Source organism: Archocentrus centrarchus, chromosome 17 (genome assembly GCF_007364275.1).
Source record: "Archocentrus centrarchus isolate MPI-CPG fArcCen1 chromosome 17, fArcCen1, whole genome shotgun sequence".
Taxonomy (NCBI): Eukaryota; Metazoa; Chordata; class Actinopteri; order Cichliformes; family Cichlidae; genus Archocentrus; species Archocentrus centrarchus.
In genome coordinates, this window is record NC_044362.1 from 11,097,737 (window position 1) to 11,120,864 (window position 23,128).

At 41.9% G+C, this 23,128-nt stretch overlaps 2 protein-coding genes across 8 annotated transcripts; one reads left to right on the forward strand and one right to left on the reverse strand.

The window, feature by feature from the left end:
- Window positions 1–2,652: 2,652 nt before the first annotated feature.
- On the reverse strand, window positions 2,653–19,124 carry mfsd8l2 (major facilitator superfamily domain containing 8-like 2). Of its 7 annotated transcripts, XR_004021300.1 has the most exons (15): window positions 18,867–19,124; window positions 16,368–16,454; window positions 16,171–16,198; window positions 13,769–13,899; window positions 13,490–13,675; window positions 12,067–12,129; window positions 11,841–11,960; window positions 11,499–11,578; window positions 10,752–11,022; window positions 7,600–7,673; window positions 7,053–7,266; window positions 5,989–6,111; window positions 5,684–5,814; window positions 3,217–3,476; window positions 2,653–2,927 (listed from the first exon to the last, which is right to left on the reverse strand). XR_004021300.1 is itself a non-coding variant. In XM_030752718.1 (14 exons), exons 4-14 carry the CDS (start codon window positions 13,842–13,844, stop codon window positions 3,396–3,398), a joined length of 1,419 nt encoding a protein of 472 aa, XP_030608578.1. In that variant the 5' UTR covers window positions 13,845–13,899; window positions 16,171–16,198; window positions 16,368–16,454; window positions 18,867–19,124; the 3' UTR covers window positions 2,653–3,395. The 7 variants fall into 7 exon arrangements, 6 of the variants coding, with proteins under 6 accessions (XP_030608578.1, XP_030608579.1, XP_030608581.1 ...); XM_030752718.1 differs by having other exon boundaries at window positions 2,653–3,476; XM_030752719.1 differs by lacking the exon at window positions 18,867–19,124 and adding an exon at window positions 18,559–18,773 and having other exon boundaries at window positions 2,653–3,476.
- On the forward strand, window positions 16,577–21,617 carry kcnmb3 (potassium calcium-activated channel subfamily M regulatory beta subunit 3). The gene is given in 4 exon segments (XM_030752734.1): window positions 16,577–16,668; window positions 18,928–19,131; window positions 20,501–20,684; window positions 21,249–21,617. Coding segments are annotated over 4 exon segments (849 nt in total).
- The last annotated feature ends 1,511 nt before the right edge of the window (window positions 21,618–23,128 follow it).

Consider the following 23,128-nt stretch of genomic DNA (forward strand, 5'->3'; position numbering starts at 1 on the left):
GTTTTGGAGCATAGACTGTATAAAAGATGGACGTAAGCGGCTTAAACCCGCGTTCTATCTGAAGGCCACCAGATGGCGATAGCTGTGTTTGCAAAAAGACTTCCGGTCCTATAGAAGTCTCTGGGAAAACAGCTTCCTGTCTTGACCTCTGTAAACACTTTCCTGCTGAGTTCATGGTCTCAGTCACTCATTATGGCGCATGTTGAATAAAAACTTAAGTCTGTTTTGTAAATCTTGGCCATACTATGTTTTGAAATGGAGCCTTAGCTGTGGTATGAAACCGCATGCTCATTGGCTAACAAGCTGTCAATCACAAGTCTTGAGCCAATCAGTGTGTGCTTTCACAGTCTGCCCTGCTCCTCCCCCTCAGGCTTTAAATCCCAAGGGTGGTGTCACGGTTACACTGATCTTTTATACCATCTTGTTTCGGAGGCTCACCTCAAGGCTCGCCTCTGAGGAGCTGCAGTTTTCGCTGCAGTCAAATGCAGCACCTGGTACTCCCAGCCAGCATCCCATCCAAGTACTAACCAGGCCCAATCCTGCCTAGCTTCTAAGATCAGATGAGCTGGGATGTGCTCAGGGTGACTGTTTGACTGTTTTCATTTCATGTAGTTTTCTTTGCACATAAACTCAAGATGATGTTTGGAGGATCACGCTTGGACATTGATCGAAGTTGCTCTTTCTCACTTGTAACACAGAGAAGAAGATAGTTTGCTTAAATTCTCATTATTGGAAATACTCTGTGTGGTTTAGCACTCTGATATGCAGCTCTGTCAGGAAATGTCTAGAAATGTTTAATGCTGCAGTGCATGTATATAATAAAAACACAAAACTAGTCAGAAATATTTCCATTAGATAATGTAATCTTTTGCATTTGCAATACGTAGTGACCAAAGTCTGATTCTGAGCCAGAGAAACGCTGTGTTAGTAAATAAAAACAAAGAGCATAAGATTGTTTTTCATCATAGTACATCAATATTACCAAGTATAATACTATACTTGTCATATATACATATATACTATAAAGTGTAAGAATGCAACATACGAATGACCTCAGATCCTGTTTTTATTCATGACACCCAGGCTTGGTTAGGACTCAGTGTAACAGATTAAACTGTGCTTACTTCACTGTTTACAGTTCAGTTTGCTGTAGCGCAGCAATAATATAAAAGAGCTCTAAACATGGAGTAATGGCTGCATCCAGATAGATATTTTTACACCACAGCCAAAATAACCGCGCGCAGCAGACTGATTGTTCCTCGATATGGAATGAAAACAGTTTGCACGTAGAAAGCCGACTGACTCATTTATAGTTGTGTGGTACTACGACATGCAGATGCCTCCACTAAAGCTCTACGGCACCTTCATCTGTTCCACAACTAGAATATCCAGGCTTTCCACTCTCCAATTACACAACATTACTTCATCTTTTGCCCCCCCCGCCCTCACAAAAAATCCCATCTCCATAGCAACAAACTCTCATCCATAGTTCACAAAATAATTGTTTGCTCCCGCATCAAATAGTTGTTCTGTGTAAGCTTGAAATTTTTCAGAACTTGTGCGTCTGTGCCCACCTTTGGTATATTTAACACAAAAGCCCAACAAGCTCTGACTTTTCTATTTACATCTTTTGTGGAGGGGTTGTGTGCTTCTGCCTCTATACGGCGTGTCGCAGAGGCTGAGGTGGAAGTTGACGGCGTATAGAGGCAGAGGCGCCGCTCCAGACGGTCTTAAAAGCAGGACTGCTGACTGCTGTTCATGATTCACATGCCCTTGGTTTGAGTGGACGCACGTCTGCGCCGCTTGTTATTGGTCAGCTCGGCTCTGATGCCATCACACAAAGGCACAAATGCTGCAGAAAACCCGCTTAAATAAAACGGACGTCGTGTTTATTCTCTCCTGCTTGTTGTCCCAGAAACAGGACAGAACACGTCGCCGGCGATTTGGTGATGAAACCATGGAAATGTTTACCTGTTGCAAAGGTTTATGGAGACCAGCACTTAGCTATGACTAGCATTAAAGCCAGCTCAGTCCACTGAAAATGAGCAAGAGTGCATTTGACTAATTTACGCTTATTTAACTCCAAATATTTAATGATACTGAAGGTTTAAATGTCCTTTATTTATATTTATGCTGGGAATTTGTTTTGCAGCCCAGGACAGCAGGAATCTTGCTTCAAAGAGAGTAAATTCAGGATTGACCTGATTCTGTGCTCCCTGTTATCTCCCTTAAATGTCAAGTACCTGAATGCGCTGATCAGGGCATGAAAGTACTTATATATATTATGTCCTTGAGTCCCAGAGATTAGAATTTCTATTTCAGGCTGAAAGCCTCTAGAAAAACCAAACATCACATGCTGAGTGAAGAAAACTGGAAAGGTTACTGAGCCTTATCTGCAATTATGCAAAAACAGAGAGATTGGCCAAACCCGTGTTCATTGCTGCAAAGGGAATCTACAATGCCTTGATGTTGCATTCTCATCTCGTACTGCAGATAGCATGCAGCACATCCTAGAGGAGGCTATAGGCAAGAACAGCTGACTGTACACTACTCACACCTAGTCATGTTTTGAATTATGAACACAGGCAATTAAACTTTAAATCCCCCCATAATAAGAAGATAGAGATGACTAATTAAGCAAGTGCTTTTTAAATTTGGTTTTAATTCAGAGCTCCTCGATTATACAAGCCAGTATAGAAGACCAGATTCAGATCAAAACAAACTGGTTTACTTTCATTCAAAGCTTTCCATTTTGTTCGTTACATTCAATTGGCTGGTTTATTCCAGCATTAGAAACAAGAAAAACACCAGAAAATCTGAGAATCTTCACTCTGTCTGACCCTCTTCTTCTATCAGCTACACTGACATGAAGCTGCTCAGATGTTGACAACTCTACTTCTGCACTCATTGTGTCATCTGTTCGCTCTCTTTTTTTTAAGGGGAAGAAAGAAGAAAGACAAGAAGCAAAATTTTGCTACAAAGGTCGCATGGAAAAAACCTGCTCTCTCATTTTTTTTTCAACGAACACTTGGGAATAAAAATAGTTTGGTTTAAAAATAATGCCTTTCATCTTCAATTACGCCTCTGAATATTCAATATGAGAGCAATGGTGCCCCCTTGTGTAAAATATAATTAACAGTCTGATAGTAAATATGCACCTAAGGTCACTTTTAATTGAATCTGATAACAGAGCTCAGAGACGCACAGCGTTTTTACCTGTGAAAGAGTGTGATCACCTCTGCAGCAGCTTCTGAGGTCCAGCCTGTGTTTTGAACATTTTTATTCCACATTCATACATTTCCCTCTGCGGTAAACCTGTATTGATTCTCTCAGAGGTGAAGGGCATTCCCTCTGTCCATCTTTAGCCTCTCCCGCTCTTCAGACAGACTGCAGCTCTATCCTCCGCTGTCAGAACTCTGTGCACTCTGCACCGCCCGCGGCTCCGTCAGGCGGTCGTAGGACAGTGCCGTCATAACCTGCGAAAACGAACGGTGTGATATGGCTTTGGAGAACAGAGAGAACCGAGTAATAAGTAGAAGCTATCAAAGACATGCTGAGTTAAGGATTTTACTGGCAAGAACACCCTGTGGCTACTGTTTTTCACACTGGATGGGTGAAAGAAATGTTTTTTTAAGCAGCAGCTTCGTATAGTTTCAAACAGAGAAGGCAGAAAAAGGACAGAAAACCCAGTTCTTGCTCTCTGCTGACATTAAAATTAAACAGTTCAAGAGTTTATAAAGTATCAGTGTTAACTGAGAAGGCTGTTTATGTTAAATATGAAGCTACAGCCAACCGCATGGCTTAACTTAGCTTAACCTAGCTTCGTGTGCAGAATAAAATAAATGCCAAAAACAAAACAATTGGGAATTTTATCACCAAATTGCTGTTTTTGTAAACAGGAAAATATAACATGTTATATTCCAATGAGCCTTACAGCCTGCTAGCATCTGTTTTCAGCCTTTATGCTACGTGAAGCTAAGGTAAGCTGTGCTCTGGCAGAAGGCGATTATCTCAAATCCACACAAAGCCTGTTTCATCACAAAGACTTTACTTTAGAGAGCAACATGACACCCAAAGAAACCTTTGACTGCAATTGTCCAAGGTTTGCAAATAATTGCTGTCTAACATATAAACACAGATAGTTAGCCAACAAAATGGAATCAATCAGCCATCGTGCACCATTGAGTCCAAGTCGTCTGCAATGTGTCTATTTGCAATGAGGGGTTTGATTCAACTGGCTGTACTTTGTTTATAGGAAAACAGAATACAGTCTATATTTAAACAAGGTTGCCGGCGCACCTATCATCTCGCAGTTAAATCGCTGCCCTGCAGCAACTACATCACTATTCAGGGAGGAATTTCTGTTTGAAATCTATGAGGTTCTGGCTGCACCCAGAACATACGTAGTTAATGGGAATTTCTGTGTATGTAGCCAACAACAGATTTGTGATTTTTGACGATTTAAGTTAACTGCCATGTTATCAAATACATTCGGCATGTAATTGCCAACTTGAGCCCATTCAATTACAAACTGACATCAGACTGATAGCAGACTGATTCCATCTTATTGGCATTTTATTGTCGTCTTGATGCACCAAAGTTGCTTTGAAGACGGCAGCTGATTGTGAGTAGTTGCAGACATTGCAGACCTGGTCCCCGCCTTCAAACAACCATTTCGAAGGCAACAAATCACAAGTTCATTGCACATGGTGGCAATCATTTTGGTCATGCTGTGGTCTCCAACCACTGTTTTCACTAGTGCGACTGTACTGTTGCAAAGTTGACTATAAAGGGGCGTCCACACAGGAAGCAATCTGGCCATCATATATCGTCCCAAATTGAAAATATTCAGGCAGCAGTTGCCTAGGTAACCCTCTAATGAATTCACCACCCCCTCGTATGTTGATCAAGAGTATTCTTCACTCTCATTGGCTGTCACCTGGGGACCTGCCTACTTTGTTCTGCCAGCAGATATTTTGACCGCAGTCACTGAACATCATTGATTTTAAACGATCTCTGGTCACCACGTCGCAGCTGGTCACTTCCTATCTGGACACCCCTTAAGACTATAAAGGCTTCAGCGATGCAAATTATTGCTTCATTCTGCTCATTGTCATCATTATGAGGAGAGCCTTTGGGGTTGCATCAGGAAGGACATCCGGTGTAAAACTCTGCCAGATTAAACATGCAGAGCACCCACTGTGGCAACCCCTGGTGACAAGGGAGCAGCCAAAAGTAGCTTTCATGAGGAGAGCCGGTATCACGGCCAACTTTAGCTGTAGCTGGAAATCATTGGCCTCGACCACACAAAGCTCCTTCCTAACATTAAAATGAAAGTAATAGTATATCTATTACCACTTAAACCATGATGCTACAACCAACCTATATTCTTTATGTTGACTTAAGCTTAGCTTAGCACAACATAAAGAATAAAAATTTGAAAAAAACAAAATATTTCCAGCTGCTTTTTCATACTGAATAAATAACAGTATATATCGTGTTCTCTCCCACTGAGGTTTATCAGTGATGGTAGATATGTGCTGGTACCATCACTTAGATGCTGCTAGCTGTTTCCAACTACTTTCAGTCTATATGCTAAGGTAAGCTAAACTCCTGATAGCACAAAGCCACATAGCCAGTCTGTGTAATACTACAGTAACAGTGAGTGCCTTGTTCTACTTACTGTGATCATAAGGAGGAGTGCCAGCATCATGCCCAACATTATGTACAAATTATTAGTCAATCCTCCAGCCCACAAGGGACCCAAGATTGTGGCCAGGCCCCCAACTGAGCGTCTGACACCTTGGCTGAATCCTTTTGGTGAGGCATCACAAAATAATAGGTTATTTATTTCATCTATAAACATAACAATATGGCTTTAAAGTTTGCTACGTGTAGTTTTTTTCTATGCATCACATACGCCGAGCAACAATCTGTTGTTTTAATGTGTTGAGCCAAGCATACAGTGCCAAGGTAACATGAGCCAACCTTGTGTTTTCTCAGCAGTGACTTTGGAGAAGAGAGACACCTGAGACACGGCCACAAAGGGAAGTCCCAGCAGCTGCAGAAACACTCCGATGATGAAGGCAGACAGCTCCCATCCATAACCACCTGGCAGGGGTGGGGAGATGATATTACAGGATCGCTAAATTAAAATAGTTTATCACAGAGTAAGTGGAATACATAATTCAACAATTACCTTTAGTGTAATCCAACATAAACCCTCCCACAGCCATATTTGATAGACCTACCGGCCAATAAATTTGACTGTTCTGAAGCTTCTTATTTCTCATGGGGTGTGATAATCATTCAAAGAGTGTGGCAGATCATACTTCAGTTGCCCAACCCCTCGTCCGTCGGTTTTTAAGTTTCTCCCACAAATGGGCTGGCACCACCAAAGACAGCTCTATCCGAAAAACGAAACCACTGCCAAGCTGGCAGCCACTTGATTTTTGTTCTCTGCTGCTTTGCATCATGCACATGCCTGTGTGAATTTGTGCCCACTCAAATTGTTGGATGTTCTTGCATGAGCTGAAAGTCTATAATTTTATGATCAAAATACAGTTTCACCAATCAAACCTGCTTCTTTGTGGCCCAAGGACAAAATAAAATATCTTTCTTTTCGCTTTTATGCCTTTGTTTGGTTGTTTTAACTACAACGCTTAACAAATAGCAAACAAATGTCAGCTACACTTTAACAAATAGCATTTTTGCTAAATTTGATTACTCTAATCCTTTTATATGTACTCAGGCACTACCCAGCTCCAGCACCTGCCACTTGCAATCAGAGCGATAAACGTGACGAGCTGCAACAGACGCAGGCCAACATGAACATACAGGATCCGGTTTGCCTCTATGATATCCTGCTGAATGATATCATTTACAGAGTACACTCAGTTCAGCCAGTGTGTAACCCAATATGGCTCCGCTGTGCACTACACACCAACACTGGTGGCACAGAAAGGATTTGGCTCTGAAAATGAGGCATTTTTGTGTCAGTGTGCGCCTTCGTGTGCGCGTCAGGGTGTGGTTTTTCACAGGCAGGTTAGCACCTCGGGGGTTGCAGAGGAAGACGAGGCACCAGATACAGGCGGTGCAGCAGATGACCAGGCCCGCTGCCAGCACAGCGCGGTCCGCCACCCTCCTGCTCAGCCAGCGCACAAAGAAGAAGCCCAGGATGACCTCCACCCCGCACAGGCTGTACATGAGGCTGTTGCCCAGCTCGCCAAAGTTGAAGTAGCGCTGCGTCAGAGGGGTCACCATGGTCTGTGGATTTTTTAGAAAGATGATAAAAGAGGAGATTCTTGTTAAACTAGATCAAAAGGCTTGTTTTGTTTTGACATTAAAATGATTAGTAAATCAGGTAACCACAGCCAGAGTATCCAGTCAGCTCAGCGGAGAGAAGGCCTGTTCTTTTATAACAACTCTCACACAGAGACTGACTGTGCGCTTCGGCGTTAAGCGATTATTATCTCAAAAGTTTTGGTCTTCCCAGGTAAGGCTCAGGCTTATTCAGTCTGGATGATACCCAGAGTAAAATAGTGTGACACTGCGTGAAATGTTTAGAATCTGATGGATCTCAATGGTTGCTGCTCTCACCTCCAGGGCCGTCTGATTGAAGAGAGTGATGAACTGAGCTGTGAGGACAACAACTACCTCTTCTCTCAGGAACTCTGCACAGAGAGAGACAGATATACCACAAAAAAAATGGGAAATCCAAAGAGAAAATCACTAACTGGTAGCATTATATCCAAAGTTTCAATTGGCAAGTTAAGTCGAGATCAAGAAGTTTTAAGAGAAAAGGAAACTTGGGCTATCTGAAAGCGGTCGCAAGATTGAAGGAGGCAGGCGCGACAAATCCTGGCTGCCTGGTCGTGATGATTTTCCCGTCCAATACACTATCTATTTCTTTTGGTGGAGATAAGTATGGATTCTGATATTTATCTTATGTCCAAAGCATGATTACACAGGAAAAAAAAAAAAACATTTCAATAAATTCCAAATTTTGATACCAGCATTTCCTGGAACAAATTCCCCCTTATGGGCTTGGAGAGGAGGAAAACGAGCTGGGCTTGCTGCTAAATTTGGATGCCAGATGGCTGGAGAATCGGCTTGATATTACAGTGTGTGATCCACTATGGTTCAATTCTCTGTGTTCAATGTTTGCACTATTATTTACTATATGATTTAATAATTTTATATCACTGGATGTGTGTGTGTGTGTGTGTGTGTGTGTGCAGGTAAATAGTTGATGTGGCTTTAAAATGATTTTTTTTTTTTTTTAAAGCCAGATTGACAGATTTGTTTTTAGATATCTCAGAGTCTATGTCAGGAACTGATTATTAGACCGAAAGATGATGCTTAATAATGGGACAAGCCAAAAAAGTTAAGTGGTTCAGAGGGTTGCCAGGTCTGTGTGATTAAACCATGGGGCAACCTCCGGAGCTGAAAATTGTCCGGCAGGGACAATTTTCAGGGAATTCAATCCCTGAATTAACATGTCCATCTCTAGAGAATTCGGAAGCATCTTTACAGACTAGGACAAAAATCAGTTGGACCTCTGTGGTTAGTTTCCCTCCTCGTAACAGCTCTGAAGAGCTGTTTTCTCTTTTTTTTTTTAGAACTCATCTACCTGAATATTGGAGCTCGGGGTTGATTTGACTGACAGCTGTAAGCCATCAGGGTCTTCTGGGTGTGCTAATTTGAGTCACTGAACTGGACATTCCCTCCCTGTTGGTGCTGTTGGGGCCTTTTGGGGCATTTTTAATGGATTATCTGACTAATATTATAGCTTGCAGCATGGTACAGTCTGTCCCAGAGGTTTGTGTTTCTGTTTTGGTGAGTAAAATTCTGATATTTTATTAGTCTGTTACTTAGCACTAAGTAGCCAATAGGTATGCAATTTATGGATGCAGACTGCAAACCAAGCCTGCTAACATGAGCTGATAACGTCATGCTTCATCCAAATACACTAAATTCTGTCTCCTGTCTCTAAAACCAGCTCAGTGGCCAATAAAAATTCACCCAGGCTCCAGCGAGGAGCATTAGAGCGCGCTGTGTGTGTTTACATGCTGGTCCGGAGTGAGTTTGGTAGGATTCGGGCGCAAGTAAATGATTTAATTTACCAAACAGATTTTTATTTGTGGAAGTTTGTGTTATTATCTTTTTGAATTTAAAAATTCAGCCCACTGTTACACTTCAAAAGTAGCCAAGTGGGAACCAGGAAGTGAGTGCTGACTGCTGCACCGCTCCAACCATAAAATATATTAATTATATTTTCTCAGTTTAATTTTTGTTGGAATAAATAAAAATTTTCTTTAATAAGTCATGTGGTGTAGAAATATTTTAGACTTATTGACTTCCTTGATTCGTTAGGTTGTTAGTTACTACAGGCTCTAACCCAGAGTAAAGCCACCGTTTGTTTTAACTAAACAATTTTCTACAGATTAAACAAATAAGACACTTGTCTTTGTTTCTGGACTTTTCACACAATCTTTAACTATTTCAGTCATTTCAAGGGAGAAGAACTGGAGTGATACATATGAAACAGAGTAAGCTACAATACTGCAGTGCTTTGTACACATGTAGAACCTCTGATCCAGTTCAGATACAACACATGTACATGGAAAGAAAAAGACAGTTATGCAGTTTTTCCTTGTTCCAAAAGCAAAAATTCACACAGATTTTACTGTTGCTGCTATTTATTCTTCTACCGGAAAAATAAAGATTTGATGAAAGAAAGTGAAAGACCTGCCCGATTTTCAAAGCTTCTCCGTGATACACAAAAAAAGTCAGAAAAGATCAATAATTCAAGAGAGCGAATACCAGACACACCGTAAGGGCTAACAGACACTCCTACTGTATGTGCCAGAGCAGACATTCTGCACTCCTGCCGAGTTTCTGGTGTTGTAGCTTCTCTTCACTACAAAAAGGAATCAATAAGAGGAATGTTGGCCACATTACCAATTCTGTCTCCATTTCATCCACAAGTCAACCACAGCAAGTCAGTCAATAAAAAAGGAAGTCTTCCATCTTTCCTTCTGCCACATCTTCAAAGAGTGAGAGAATCAATACAACACACACACACACATAAACACACACAGTTGTGTTTTTAGAGGACACCACACCAACTTGCATTCATTTCCTGGAGAGTTACTCCAACCTTAAACACAACTCCTGTTTGCCTGACCCAAACACTAACCTTTAAACATGTCTGCAGCTTTAATTTAATGATGACCCCATTAGAAATATAAATCCCCAGAATGTGAGTGTGTAAATATACATTTAAAGCTTCAGGTCCTCACAACATGGTTAATTCAAATGAGTGAGTGCCTAACCCACCCACTCCCAAGACACACAAACACACACACACACACAGTCGAAGAAAGTACAGAAAGGATATTGAACAGCAGCAAACAATCACAATCACCATATAAACTTACTATGACACTAATCCAATAGTGCACCTGACATCATGTATATACATGCACTGACATAAACCAGACACATACACACAAGTCCAATCAATACACTGGGAATCTGATCTGACATGCTGCAGAAAATTCCTCAGAGAGACCGGGAGAATGGAGAGTGTGTGTGAGACTGTGTGAGCGAATGCAAGAAAATCAATGGAGCAGATATGAAACATGTGCATTGGCAGTGACACCTCTTCCTACCTGAGCGCCGCAAAAGGGGGCAGAGGAAAGCTGACAGTCATTGCTCAAGACAGGCAGTCAAACCTGCTGGCTCACCTCTGCTGGCGCTGAAGTTTCTGAAGGGGTCCGATGCTCTGTGAACGGGCTGGATCTCAGAAGAGATGGAGGTCTCTAGTTGGTCAGAGCTGACGGATCTATAGGTGTGCACCGGCTCCTCGTCAGACCCCATCAATGGGACCTCTTCTTCCACCTCCTCCTGTTTCATCTCCATCATCGTGGCTCCCCCCTCGGAGCTAATGGATGGTATATCCCAATACATACCGAGGACGACAAACTGAAGCAGCACCCACAACAGGCACATGAAGATCTGACAGTATGAAGGAAAAAGACACACGCGTCTTCAAAAAATCTTACAGTTTAAACACACAAAAAAGGTATTTTCACAGCACAAAGAATCCTTGGAAGCTTCCAGGAGAGATAAAGTAGTTTGACTATGGAAGAGCAACCTGACATGGTGAAATCTGAAGAGGGATTCTGGGTCATATAATGGGGGGAAAAAAATGGAAACGAGCATGTGAGAGCTTTGTTAAATCTAATTTAAGCTTCATCCGTGCTACAGGTGTTTTATTCAGACACACTTGTGAGATAGAAACAGATCGATACAGGTTGTTACGGGACTGAGTACCGCTGCAGGTGTTTTGTATTATTCTTACTCAGAGGAGAACAAAGGAGGAAAAATATATGTGTGAGTGCAGAATGTAGAGCGACTATTTCTGAAGGTTGTTTCTGTATTCATGAGCCTTTCAGAGAACCTTAGATTACTGATTATCTGGATGCTGTTACCCCAGGAGACGTATACTTGTTCACAACAAAGGGCCCCAGTTTGAAATCACACAGCCGCAGGAACAGGTTGAACGCCGGCCCTGGAGAGACAGGAGGAAGTGCTTTAAAGATGAGATAAATGGAAGATGTGTGGAAACAGTAGCCTGCTCCTTAGTGATTTTATTGAATGTCTTTTTCTGCTCACAGTTGAAATGAAACATCAAAAAAGAACAAAAAAAAAAAAAAAAAAAGGATCACAAAATCCTACCCGCTGCCTGATATTTCCTCACAAGACAGAGGGAGTGGTGAGAGGTGAAATAACACCTATTTTTCTGTGGATAAGTGGAAAGGGGAGAAACTGACCGACAAGAAGGCCAGCTTGTCGACAGGCCATGATGGCGGCAAATATTCCAGCTCGCTCCTCTGGCCGAGTGCTCCGAGTCAGAAGGCCAAATATGGAGGATCCTGCTCCTGCTCCGACACCTGAGAGGAAACATTACGGACTATTACATATGTATGTGATACAGTACGTGCATTGGGTGTTAGCTGTTTTACGTTACACATGCATGCCTGTGTGTTCACGTGTCACCTGCTACAAGCCGACTGCATAACAAAAGCCACTTTGAATATCCAATGAAATACATGAAGTTACCTGAGAAGAAAAAAAAGTGAAGTTATGGTTGTGTGAAATGCATCTTCATTCGAGGCAAGAGCTTAACTTAAACATTTCGTAAACGTTTCCAAAAAAGCTGGTTTGACCCTGTAATAATTTCATTAACCTCAGCTATACGCTGGCACTGATTAGCCAATGTTAGCATGCTATCATGCTAATATGTTTGGTGACCATAATAAACACTATATCTTTCAAAGTACATATTACCAATAACAGAATTAATCATGTGAGCATGTGGCAATGCTAATATTAGCTTTAAGCTAGTATTTAGCAGTATACTGTTAGTCCACAGCTTTTAGGTGATGTTGCTGTTTGCTGACAATCAGCATGATGTTCATACAGTGATCTCACATCACTCACATAATGATTTGCTGATAGAACAAATTCATGGTCCCTATAGAAATTACCATAATGCATTGTGTGGCCCATAGATTAATATAAAAAATGTAATCATGGTTGCAGCACTCCCATTTTGAAGCTGGTCATTTTGGTCATCGCCCAGTAACGCCCCAGTCACACGGGCCTAGCGACCAGTCAGTGACTCCCTGGCAATCACTCTCCAGCCACAACTGCTTGGAGAGTGGTTGCTGGAAGTTGCTTGCACTTGCTAGCATGAAATTGGTCACAAAGATGCATACAGGTATATTGTGCTGCACCAGAAACCTCCTTGCAATTGCTTTGATCTCTAGAAGGTTGCTGCAGTCACCAGCAGTTGGGGGATACATGTTTCCCTAGCAGCCAGTGGTTGCCACAGGGTTGCTAACCAGTCTCTAGACCTACATAACCGAAGCCTTAGTTTTTGAAAGCACAAGTGATGAGCAAGCAGTGGTTCAGACTGACAACCACATGGCAGCAAAATGCCAAACACAATTTATCAAGAACCTTCTGCTTCACTGACTCTTTCACTCTAAATGAGACTATAAATTATAACACGAACATACTTGAAATTATGTTCAAGTATGAACATAATTATGACCTCATTAGAAAAATATTTACTTGGGTATTAAATCAAGTCAGGGTCATTCTCTCCCTGACTTATATACAATCAGATTTATTTTTGCAACTACAGGAGCCACCCTCTGCTGGCCATTAGAAAGAAAGCAGCTTTAGAGCTATTCTGCATTGGCTTCACTTTTTTCCACCCGGAGGCTATGTTCAAAGAGAAATTTAGATTGCATTCAGATGAAAGGAATGACCTGACATCAGATTTTTCTTAAGGAATTCTCTGTGTTGCATGAGGTGAAAATGAATACATGAAAGACTTCCGACACGGTTTCACACAGCAGCTGAGCACAGTCTAAATTAGTCATGTGATATGTCTTGTGGCTTGACTACTCACCAATAATCTCAAACAGATTGGAGAAAAGGACAATAAACTTTGTAGTTTTGCTCCGATCTGACCAGATCCCAAATAGCGGTCCTGTGAGCAGCGCACTCAAGCTGAAGGCAGACAGACCCAGACCCAGAAAGTAAGGTGGGGCCTCCAAAATCTGCAGATACCTCCATATTGTAGGCAGAATGACAGCTAAGAGCACCACAGAGGAATAACAGAAAATGGTTGATGTGTGCGACTGCAGCCCAAAAATCTGAAATTACATCCAGTTTGATATGAACTTACCATACTCTATGCCGCTCAGCATAAATATCAGTCCAATGGTGAGAAAAGTAAGATTCCTCTTTTGGTGATTATCCATTGTCCTCACTGACTTGTTTCCTTTTATACACCAACCTCTCTCTGCACATGCTGTTCTGAAATGTTCCTCAGAGCCATAATCAGATAACAGGAGACACCATGCGCCCTATTACAGCTGCTGGCCCAGATAATCAAAGGAATCTGTTGCACCGCTTCATAAGGTCATAGCAAAACGTCTTAGAGATGGACAACAAAGATGGCAAGAAGGCTTCTCCTACAGAAAAAAGCTCAGCAGAAGAGAAGCCTGAAATGCATGACGGCAAACGTGGAAACAATACAGACAAATCTGAAATGTTTGCGGTAGTCCAATTCCATTAGGCATTTATGTTAAAGATGAAATTCTGTTTGACTCCCGTCCTCAGTGTCGTAACACGCTGCGAGATCGTGGTGGAGGCGAGTTCTCAGGTTGCCCAGCGAGGTAAAGTACCCTGAGGTTTATACATATTTAAACTTGTTTGCTTCAGTTTCATCAAAAGCACCTCACAACCCTGTGAAAAACTGTGCAAGGCCTATCTGCTCTTGTTGGTTATACAGTACTGTGCAAATGTTTTGAGCCATCCCACATTTCTTTATACTTTGCTTCCAAGCAGCCAGACTTTCTTGTAGTTTTTAAAGTGAGCTTGAGCAATGGTTCTCCAGGCTTTCTGAAGGTCTTTCAAAGTTTTTTCTTTGGCTGCTTTTTCACTCATTTTCAATCCAGTCCTCGTAACTATCCATTTTCAGAGGAATGGGGGGGGAGTGCCCAAAATTGTATCTTTGGGCACTCACAAAAACACATCATTTGTTCCCATTTTTTTAGCTGAATCTATTAAAAAATGCTAAAGATAACACAGTTTGTCAGGAATAAAATAGCATTTTTGCACCAGTAATATGATTCTCAAAGAGATATTAGCTGCAAACTCTGCATAGTATCTTGGCATGGTGTACTTTGTATCCTAAAAAATTTGAAGAAACTGCTCAAGAACAAGGGGAAAAAAAAATCAGATAATACCTGAAACAGGACCTGAGAGATGCATCTGGCCCTTCAGTCGATCCACTGAAGCCTCATCAGAAATGGTCTTAGTGGAAGGGTGGCTGTCAAGAAGCCATTCTTAAGTAAAGGCTGAGGTATGCCACATTACACAAGAACTGGACTGAAAATCAGAGGCAACAGTTCTGATGGAGAGATTAATCCAAATTTAAGTCTTTCAAATTGTTGTCAATATGTAAGGAAGTAATCAGGACAGACATACAACGAGTGTCTGCAGCCATCTGTAAAACACAGTGGAGGCTCTGTCACGGTTCGGATCTGAATTTCAGCCAGTGGTATCGGGGATCTTGTCAAAATTGTTGGAGTTATGAACACAGAAAAGTACCATCAGATCTTGATCCACCATGTAATACCATCTGGAAACTGATTGGCAACAGTGTCATTTTTCCACATGACAATGATCCCAAACACACTGTCACACAATGGAAGACTGTCAGTAATGGATTGGCCTCCCCAGAACCTGCATCTCAACATCACTGTAGCAGTGTGGGATCGTGTTGGCAGAGGATTAAACAAAAGGCAACCAACATCCAAAACCAACATCCAAAGAAGAGCTTTGAATGTCCTTCAAGAAGCCTGCAAAATGATTCCTGAAGCTGCCTGAGAGAGTGCAGGCTGTGCCGAAGAATAAAGGTGGTCTTACCAAACACTGACTTTAATTTTCTTAGCGAAATATAAATAAATGAGAAGTGGCTCAAGATGCACAGGATTGTAGACAGGAAGAACTAAAAAAGGGCTAAATTTAGCTGTTCAAAAACACAATAAATCACACAATGATGAAAAGGTAATGAAATATATCAGATAAACAACGATTTTATCTCACGGAGCTTTAACAGCAGAGCAGGCAACGAATTGAAAATATTCAGTTTAACACTGCGCTGTATTCAATACTGAATACATTAAGTATGACACTGCTGTCTGTTTTGTTGAGCCGTTGCTCCCTTTTCAAGCTGCTGTGTTGTTCCTAGCCTTGGGCTTGCTATATTAAACAGAACTGTCACCAAGTTAATACCGCCACATGTTTTTCAGCAACCCATGAATAATACAAAGGATCTGATTGTTTGAATAGCACATATAAACTCGCTCAGCATCTTGCACTCGTGTCAAATAGTGTCCAGACAATCTGAGAGGTTTCGAGCTCAACAGGCCACCGTGGTGATGAAAAGTCGCAGGACTCATGTGTTTGGGTAGGTATCTACTTTGTATGTATGCCTGTATAGAGGTTTGGTTTACCATAGTATTACCCCTTTTCTCATTGTTTTTAATGAAAATGACTTCAGAGAGGATGTGTACTCACCAGTGGAGCATCATTGCTCTGTTTCATTCTGTGGAAATAGTTAATAATCAAGAAAGGATTCATCCAGCTCGGCTTTTCCATGACAGCTGCAGCAGAGTGTCACAGGTCCACTGAGAGGCCATTAGCATTGTACCTGCCTTACCTGCGGTGGTTTCTATAGAAACACATATGAGGGTAGAGGGTGTTTTTGCACTCACCTTTGAGCCTCGGTAAACAACAGGAAGTTCCCTGGCGGCTCAGCTGCAATTGAGTCCACTCAGCCAGTCACAGCAGTGCCCCTGAGCCTGTTGGAGATATGAAATGATCAGATGCTGGCAGAAGGACATTTGACTTTCAGATAGAGAAGAGCTTGTTAGGTGGATATACTGTACAACTGGGCTGGGAGGTGGCTCAGATAGGAGTGGGCATGTGGTTGAACACAGATTCTCCCCGGAGGTCATCCAGCGTCCCCATTAACATTAACCTGCACGGTGCTCGCAGGCGGCAGACACGGTAAGAGCCGGCAATTGACTGGGCAAGGCAGTGGCACTGCTTGGAGTTCATTATGAAGGAAAAGCACTGCTGAATTTAAACAGAGCTTCACATTATACACACTATAGGTGCCCACTGGGTATGTATAAAAAACGGTTTGCAGTGACATGAATCAGTCCACACTGCATTCCACTGATTATACATATGATTACTACTATAAACCTGTAAACATGTATATCTTATGTGGCTAAAGTTAAAAAGTTAATACCCTAATGATGTCACAAGGTCAATACTTAAAAGGTGTAGTGAGTGGATTTGATTTTGTTTGTATTATGTAAGTGCACAAAAATGTAAACACACACATGTGAGCATGTGACAGGACACAAAACCAGCCAGTTTCATGATATCCTGCTGTTCCATTAATCGTGGTGGCAAACGAATGTATTAATATACAACTGCAGAGAAGCAGAAGACTTGTAATAGGTATGCACTGTTGTATATGATGTGTGACTCAAGACCATAGAAAAACTTACTCAACATGCACGCATGTTGGAGACTACAAGAAACAGCACAGAGCATCTTCAACTGTTTGGCTATTAGACTAATGACACATCAGAAATGACTTGTAAACACTGACCAGCCACTTTATTAGGTACACCTTGCTAGTACCCGCTTCAGACTGCCTTTTTGCATTCACAACTGCCTTAATTATTCAGGGTATAGATTCAACAAAGTGCTGTAGAGATTTTGGCCCATATCGATATGATACCACCCACTTTCTGCAGATTTGTCAGCTGCTCATCCATGATGGAAAGGGAGATTTGCATCTGAGTACAGTGAACTCAATGTCACGTTCAAGAAACCAGTTTGAGAGTTTGAGGTTTGAAATAAAAGAAAGAAAATATCCCACCAGTAAAAATCAAGACTCACCAGACCAGGCAACATTTTTAGCCTGCTGTTGTCCAATTTTGGTGAGTCTGTGTGAATCGTAGCCTCAGTTTCCTGTTCTTAGCTAAAAGGACTGCCACCTGGTATGGTCTTCTGCTCCAGACCATCTGCTTCAAAGTTCAACGTGGATTTAGAGATGCTCTTCTGCATATCTTTGTAGTGAGTTGCTGTTGTAGTCAAAGCAGTCTGGCCATTTTCCTCTGACATCAAAGAGGCATTGTCACTCAGAGGACTACCACTCACAGGATATTTTCTCTGTAAACTGTAGAGATGGTTGTGTGGGAAAATCATAGCCGATCAGCAATTTCTGAAATATTCAGCCAAGCCTGTCTGGAACCAACACGTTCAAAGTCACTTAAATCACCTTTCTTCTTAGATGCTCAGCTCAGCAAATCAAGCAGACCTTGTCTATCTGGCTAAATGCATTAACTTGCTGCTATGTGACTGGGTTATTCGATGTTTACATTAACAAGCAGTTGAATAGGTGCACTTAACAAAGTGGCCAGAAAATGTAGATTAAGGGTAATATTGGTTGGACTTTATTTAACACTCCGCTAATTAAAAGGATTGCTCCATATTCGCATCTGGGGCAATCCTTTTGTTAATGGGAACAGTAGTACTGTTCTCTTAATGTATTGGTCCACCAGCTAAATAAGCTAATTGCTAAACTAATGACATTCCCATGAGCCTCGACTGCTCTTCCTGTTCACTGCTAATTAACAAGTGGTACAGTGCTGGGACAGAATAAGAAACATGGAGAAGATCATGCTTCCAAATGAACTCGCTCTTATATAACGCTTTTTTACTCTAGCTGAGCAATCAAAGCACTTTATATAACATATTTGCCCAACACCGTTGTTTTCTACTTTAAAACGCTATTTAACATTCACACTCCGACGGTCGCAAAAGAGAAATTCAGTATCTTGCACAAGGATACTCTGGCATGCAGGCAGGAATTGAACCACCAACCTTCCGATAAGCAGGTGACCTCCTCTACCCCCTGAGCCACAGCCACCCCGGTGTCAATGTGAGACTGTTAGCAGTGCTGTTAGCTCAAACCACCCATGTACTTAAATACAGCCTTACAGAGCTGCTAGCATGAGTCATTTTATTTAAGTATTGATTACATGTTATTGTATTTCCTACATTTCTATCAGTTCAGATACATTTTGTATTTAAGTCATGAAGAACACTATCACTTATAGTTTGAAAGAAGAAGTAACCAAACATAAAATGATTTTAAGTTTGAATCACTGCTGAATTAAATCTTTACCTACCTGCATATGAACGTATGTACGTACGTATGTATGTGCGTGTGTGTGTGTGTGTGTGACACAGGGACTTCGTGCCCACACCGGTGGCTCAGGACCACAGTCGGATCCGAGGAGCAGATGGGGAAGGAGGGCAGGGGGCTCGGACCCAGGTGCTAGTGTCGAGTGTTGGGGAGGACCGGGCCATCCTGCTGGGCTTCGCCATGATAGCCTTCTCTGCGCTCATGTTCTTTGTAGTCGGCCTCACCGTGATCAAACCCTTTGTTAACAGGTACACTGGGGTCTGTTGTCTCATTTCCAAACTCAGTTACTAATATATCACCACACTGAAGGCTGCAACTGAAACTTATTTTCACTGGTGACTGTGAAGGTGACATAGAGGTGCAGTGGTGAGGGACTGTCACCTCACAACAAGAAAGCTCTGGGTTCAGATCTGCTGGCTGGGACCTTCATACATGTTTGGTTGATTGGCCTTGTGTGTGAATGGTTGTCTGTCTCTGTGTATTAGTCCTGAGATAGACCAGTGACCTGTTCAGTGTGGATCCTGCCTCTTGCCCTATGAGAGCTGGGATAGACTACAGCTTTCCTTAAAATGTATATTTTCCCTTCTGCTAGACTTCCATAGTTGTACAGTAATCCCTGTTACTTCGCGGTTCGCTTTTCGCGGACTCGCTGTTTCGCGGGTTTTCAATCAATATTAGTGTAAAATATTTATTGCGGTATTTTCGCTGTTTCGCGGGGTTTTGCGGTACTCGTTCTTCACATGCGTAGTACGTGTTGTACAGTAATGTATATATTTGGTGTATAAGTGTGTGGGGAGGGTTTATAAAAACTTAAAATAGTGTATAACTACTAAAATAATGTGTAAGTATTAAAATAAATATAGCGTCTCTACTTCGCGGATTTTCACTTATCGCGGGTGGTGCTGGAACGTAACACCCGCGATAAGTGAGGGATTACTGTATTAGATTTATTAAAAACACTCACTGGCAACTGACCAAAGGCACTTAAAGCAGATGACATTTTTGTGTTTTGTTTTGTTGCACACAATTTTCCTGCAAAAAAAAAAAAAAAAAAAAAAAAAAGCTTTTCACAGTTTTACTGACATTCAGTATCAGTTGTGTTAGATAATTTCCTGTTAAAATAATAAAGCTGGTATGACAGGAATCAGTGATGATGATTATGATTATGTAGTGTATTATGCAGGGTATTATTATTCCATTTTTTTGGGGGGGGGGGGGGGGGGGGGCACGGTAGCACAGTGGTTAGTACTGCCGCCTCACAGCAAGCAGGTCCTGGGTTTGGAGTGTTTCTATGTGGAGTTTGCATATTCTCCCCGTGTCTGTTTGGGTTCTCTCCAGGCACTCCAGCTTCCTCCCACAGTCAAAGGACATGCAGTTTGTGGGGTTAGCTTAATTGGTGATTCTAAATTGCCCTATGACAGCTGGGATTGGCTCCAAGGATTTTTTTTTCTCACAGGTTTTTGCCATTAGTGGATCATTGATCAGTGTCTCTGCAGAATGTTAGGCAATCATTTATATGGTTGTTACAGTTAGTGACATTTAAGTGTGTGTTTGCATGCTGTAACTTTAAGATTTCAGTCAGGCTTCTCTGAACCTTCTCTGCCGGTTGTCTTCCAGTGGCTGGGATGATGGGAAAGCCAGCTGTGTGCTGCAGAAGAGTGAGATACTGGAGGAGTGGGTGGACTGCAGAGGTGTGAGCACAGTGCCATGCCTCAAGGCGACGGTGACGGTTTACTTCAATGGCTCCTCTGAGGAGGCCGTGCTCCACTTTGATGACGAATCAGTTCTCCTTGCAACTGAGGTGTGGATTTAAGACATAAAATTCAATTTTTTTAGGAATTGACCTTATTGTTACATCATCAGCAAGTTTGGATCTGCTTGTAGACTACCAAGGAGGAGCACATTGGCTCTGGATCGCTAAATTTGAACTTTAGGTCTTTACCTATGTACCACCACATGTAGGACCACTTTGCTTAGTAAATCTTAACTTTACTTCTCAGGTGTTTTATTTGCCATCTAAGCAGGGACCTGGGAAAGCATGTGAGAGAGTGGTGAAGGGTGAACTAGCTGACAGGATGGAAATGCAGCAGCGCTTTTTAATGCCCGTGCCCTTGTGAATAAGCTAGTGGATATTATTAGGAGATGCTCTCACACTGCACTTCTGTTCCATTCACAGAGATGGCATGAAGTAATTTTCAACACCAGTGCAAAAAATGGAGGCTAGAATATATTATTTTTTTTAAAAAAACAGACAAAAAAAAGGACCCTTGCAACTTGTCTCACTGATTGCAATCAGTCCTGCCAACTGTAAGGGGCGGGTCACTTGATAAAAAATTACACTTGAATCTTATCTTTTCTCTCCCAGTGTTTCTACATGCCCAAATGTCAAATGGACAGAAAAGCACTTCAAGAACAAGTACAGAAAGTGAGCAACAGCTTGGACAGCCGGCTCAGGAGAAATACCACGTGCTTCACCGATCAGATGAGGCACCCCAACCACGTCATCTTAGACAGGAAGTACACTTTGAAGAGAGTGCTGTCTGCACTGCTGTGGCCCTGTCTGCTGCTGGGTGGTGGCGCTCTGCTTGTGGGCCTTGTGAAACTGACTCAGTATCTAGCCCGTCTGTCCGCAGAGGTGTGCGCTCGGACCGCAGGGGGCAGGCTGACTTTAACACACGCGCAGGGCAAACTGTACAGACTGCTCCGTAGGTCCAGCACGCAGTCTCCTTCATGAGAGCTTAAGCTGTAATATGCCAAAAAATGCCATTCTGTAAGCCTGTAACCGTACATGAATGGTGTCAGAACTGAAAATCTACATTTTTTTTTTTTTTTTGCCTTTTATTATGAAATAGTGCCTTGCTCTGTTATTAAATCAACACTGATGTCCAAATGATGATACAAAGAAGCAAAGTCTGTCTGACACAGGTAGCCCCATTTGTGCCTCCCATGTTTAATCAGGCACATATTCTATATTTGTTTAGTGTTGAGCAGGTAGTGCTCCTGCCTCTTTGGGCCAGGCACCACTTACAGGAGAGAAGCGTTGCAATGAACTCCTCATAATCCACACATGGATTTATCCAGTTTGAGCTTCAGATCACTGACTAATACTTTGTAATGGTTTCCAGCTAGCTAGTTGGCTAATAAGCCAAGCTTCACCTGGTTAATTAGAAATGGTTAGTTGCAGGCAGATCGGTGGAATCTGTCACAGTTTGATGAGAGTTTCTATTGGCCCAAAGACAACATGCGAGGGAGTACTGGACATCTTGGACTGCACTTGAATGGCTTTGCATGATTCATGGTGAAAAATAAGCCTTATCTTACAGTAATGTGTAAAAGTCTTGCACCACTCCTCGTTTCTTAATATTTTTGTTTCCAAGGAGACATACTTTTTTGTAGCTTTTCAAAGTGGTCTTGAGCAGTAATTCTCCAGGCTTTCTCAAGGTCTTTCAAAGTTTTTCTATTGTTTTTATTTATTTATTTTTTAACCACATAACACTGATCTATGAATCATTCAAGCATAAAAAAAGCACCTCACTCAAGGGATGAACCAGTGTTGTGTCTAAACATAACAACTCAGCAAAGAAACAATTTTAAATTGTATCTTTCTGCACTTTGTTACTAGCAGCCTGTCAAAAAAAAACACATCATTTGTTCCTGTTTCTTTAGTTAAATCTATGAAAAATGCCAAAGATAACACAGTTTGACAGGCATAAAAGAGTATTTTTGCACCAACAAGGTGATACCCAAAATGCTATTAGCTGAAAACCCGGCATATCTCAGTGTGTTGTGCAGTGTGTCCTTAAAAAAGCACTATCTACAGCACATGAATAGTATCTGAAAATCATATCCTTAAGAAACGGGGGAAAAAATCCAGAAAATACCTAAAACAGGACTTGAGAGATGCATCTGGCCCTTCAGTTGATCCATCTACTGTTCACTGAAACCTCATCTGAAATGGTCTCAGTAGAAGCGTGGCTGTCAAGCAGCCATTTTCAAGGAGGGGAAACAGGGAGAAAAGGCTGAGGTTTGCCAATTACACAAGAACTGGACTGAAAATCAGTGGGAACAGGTCTTAAAATTCTGGTTCAAATCACTGTCAGTCTGTGTGGAGGAGGTCAGGAGAGAGGTACAACACTGAGTGTCTACAGCCATCTGTAAAGCACGCTTGGAGGATCTTGTCGTGGTTTGTGGCTGCATTTCAGCCAATGATGGAATTGATCAGCGTGACAGTGATCCCAAAAACAC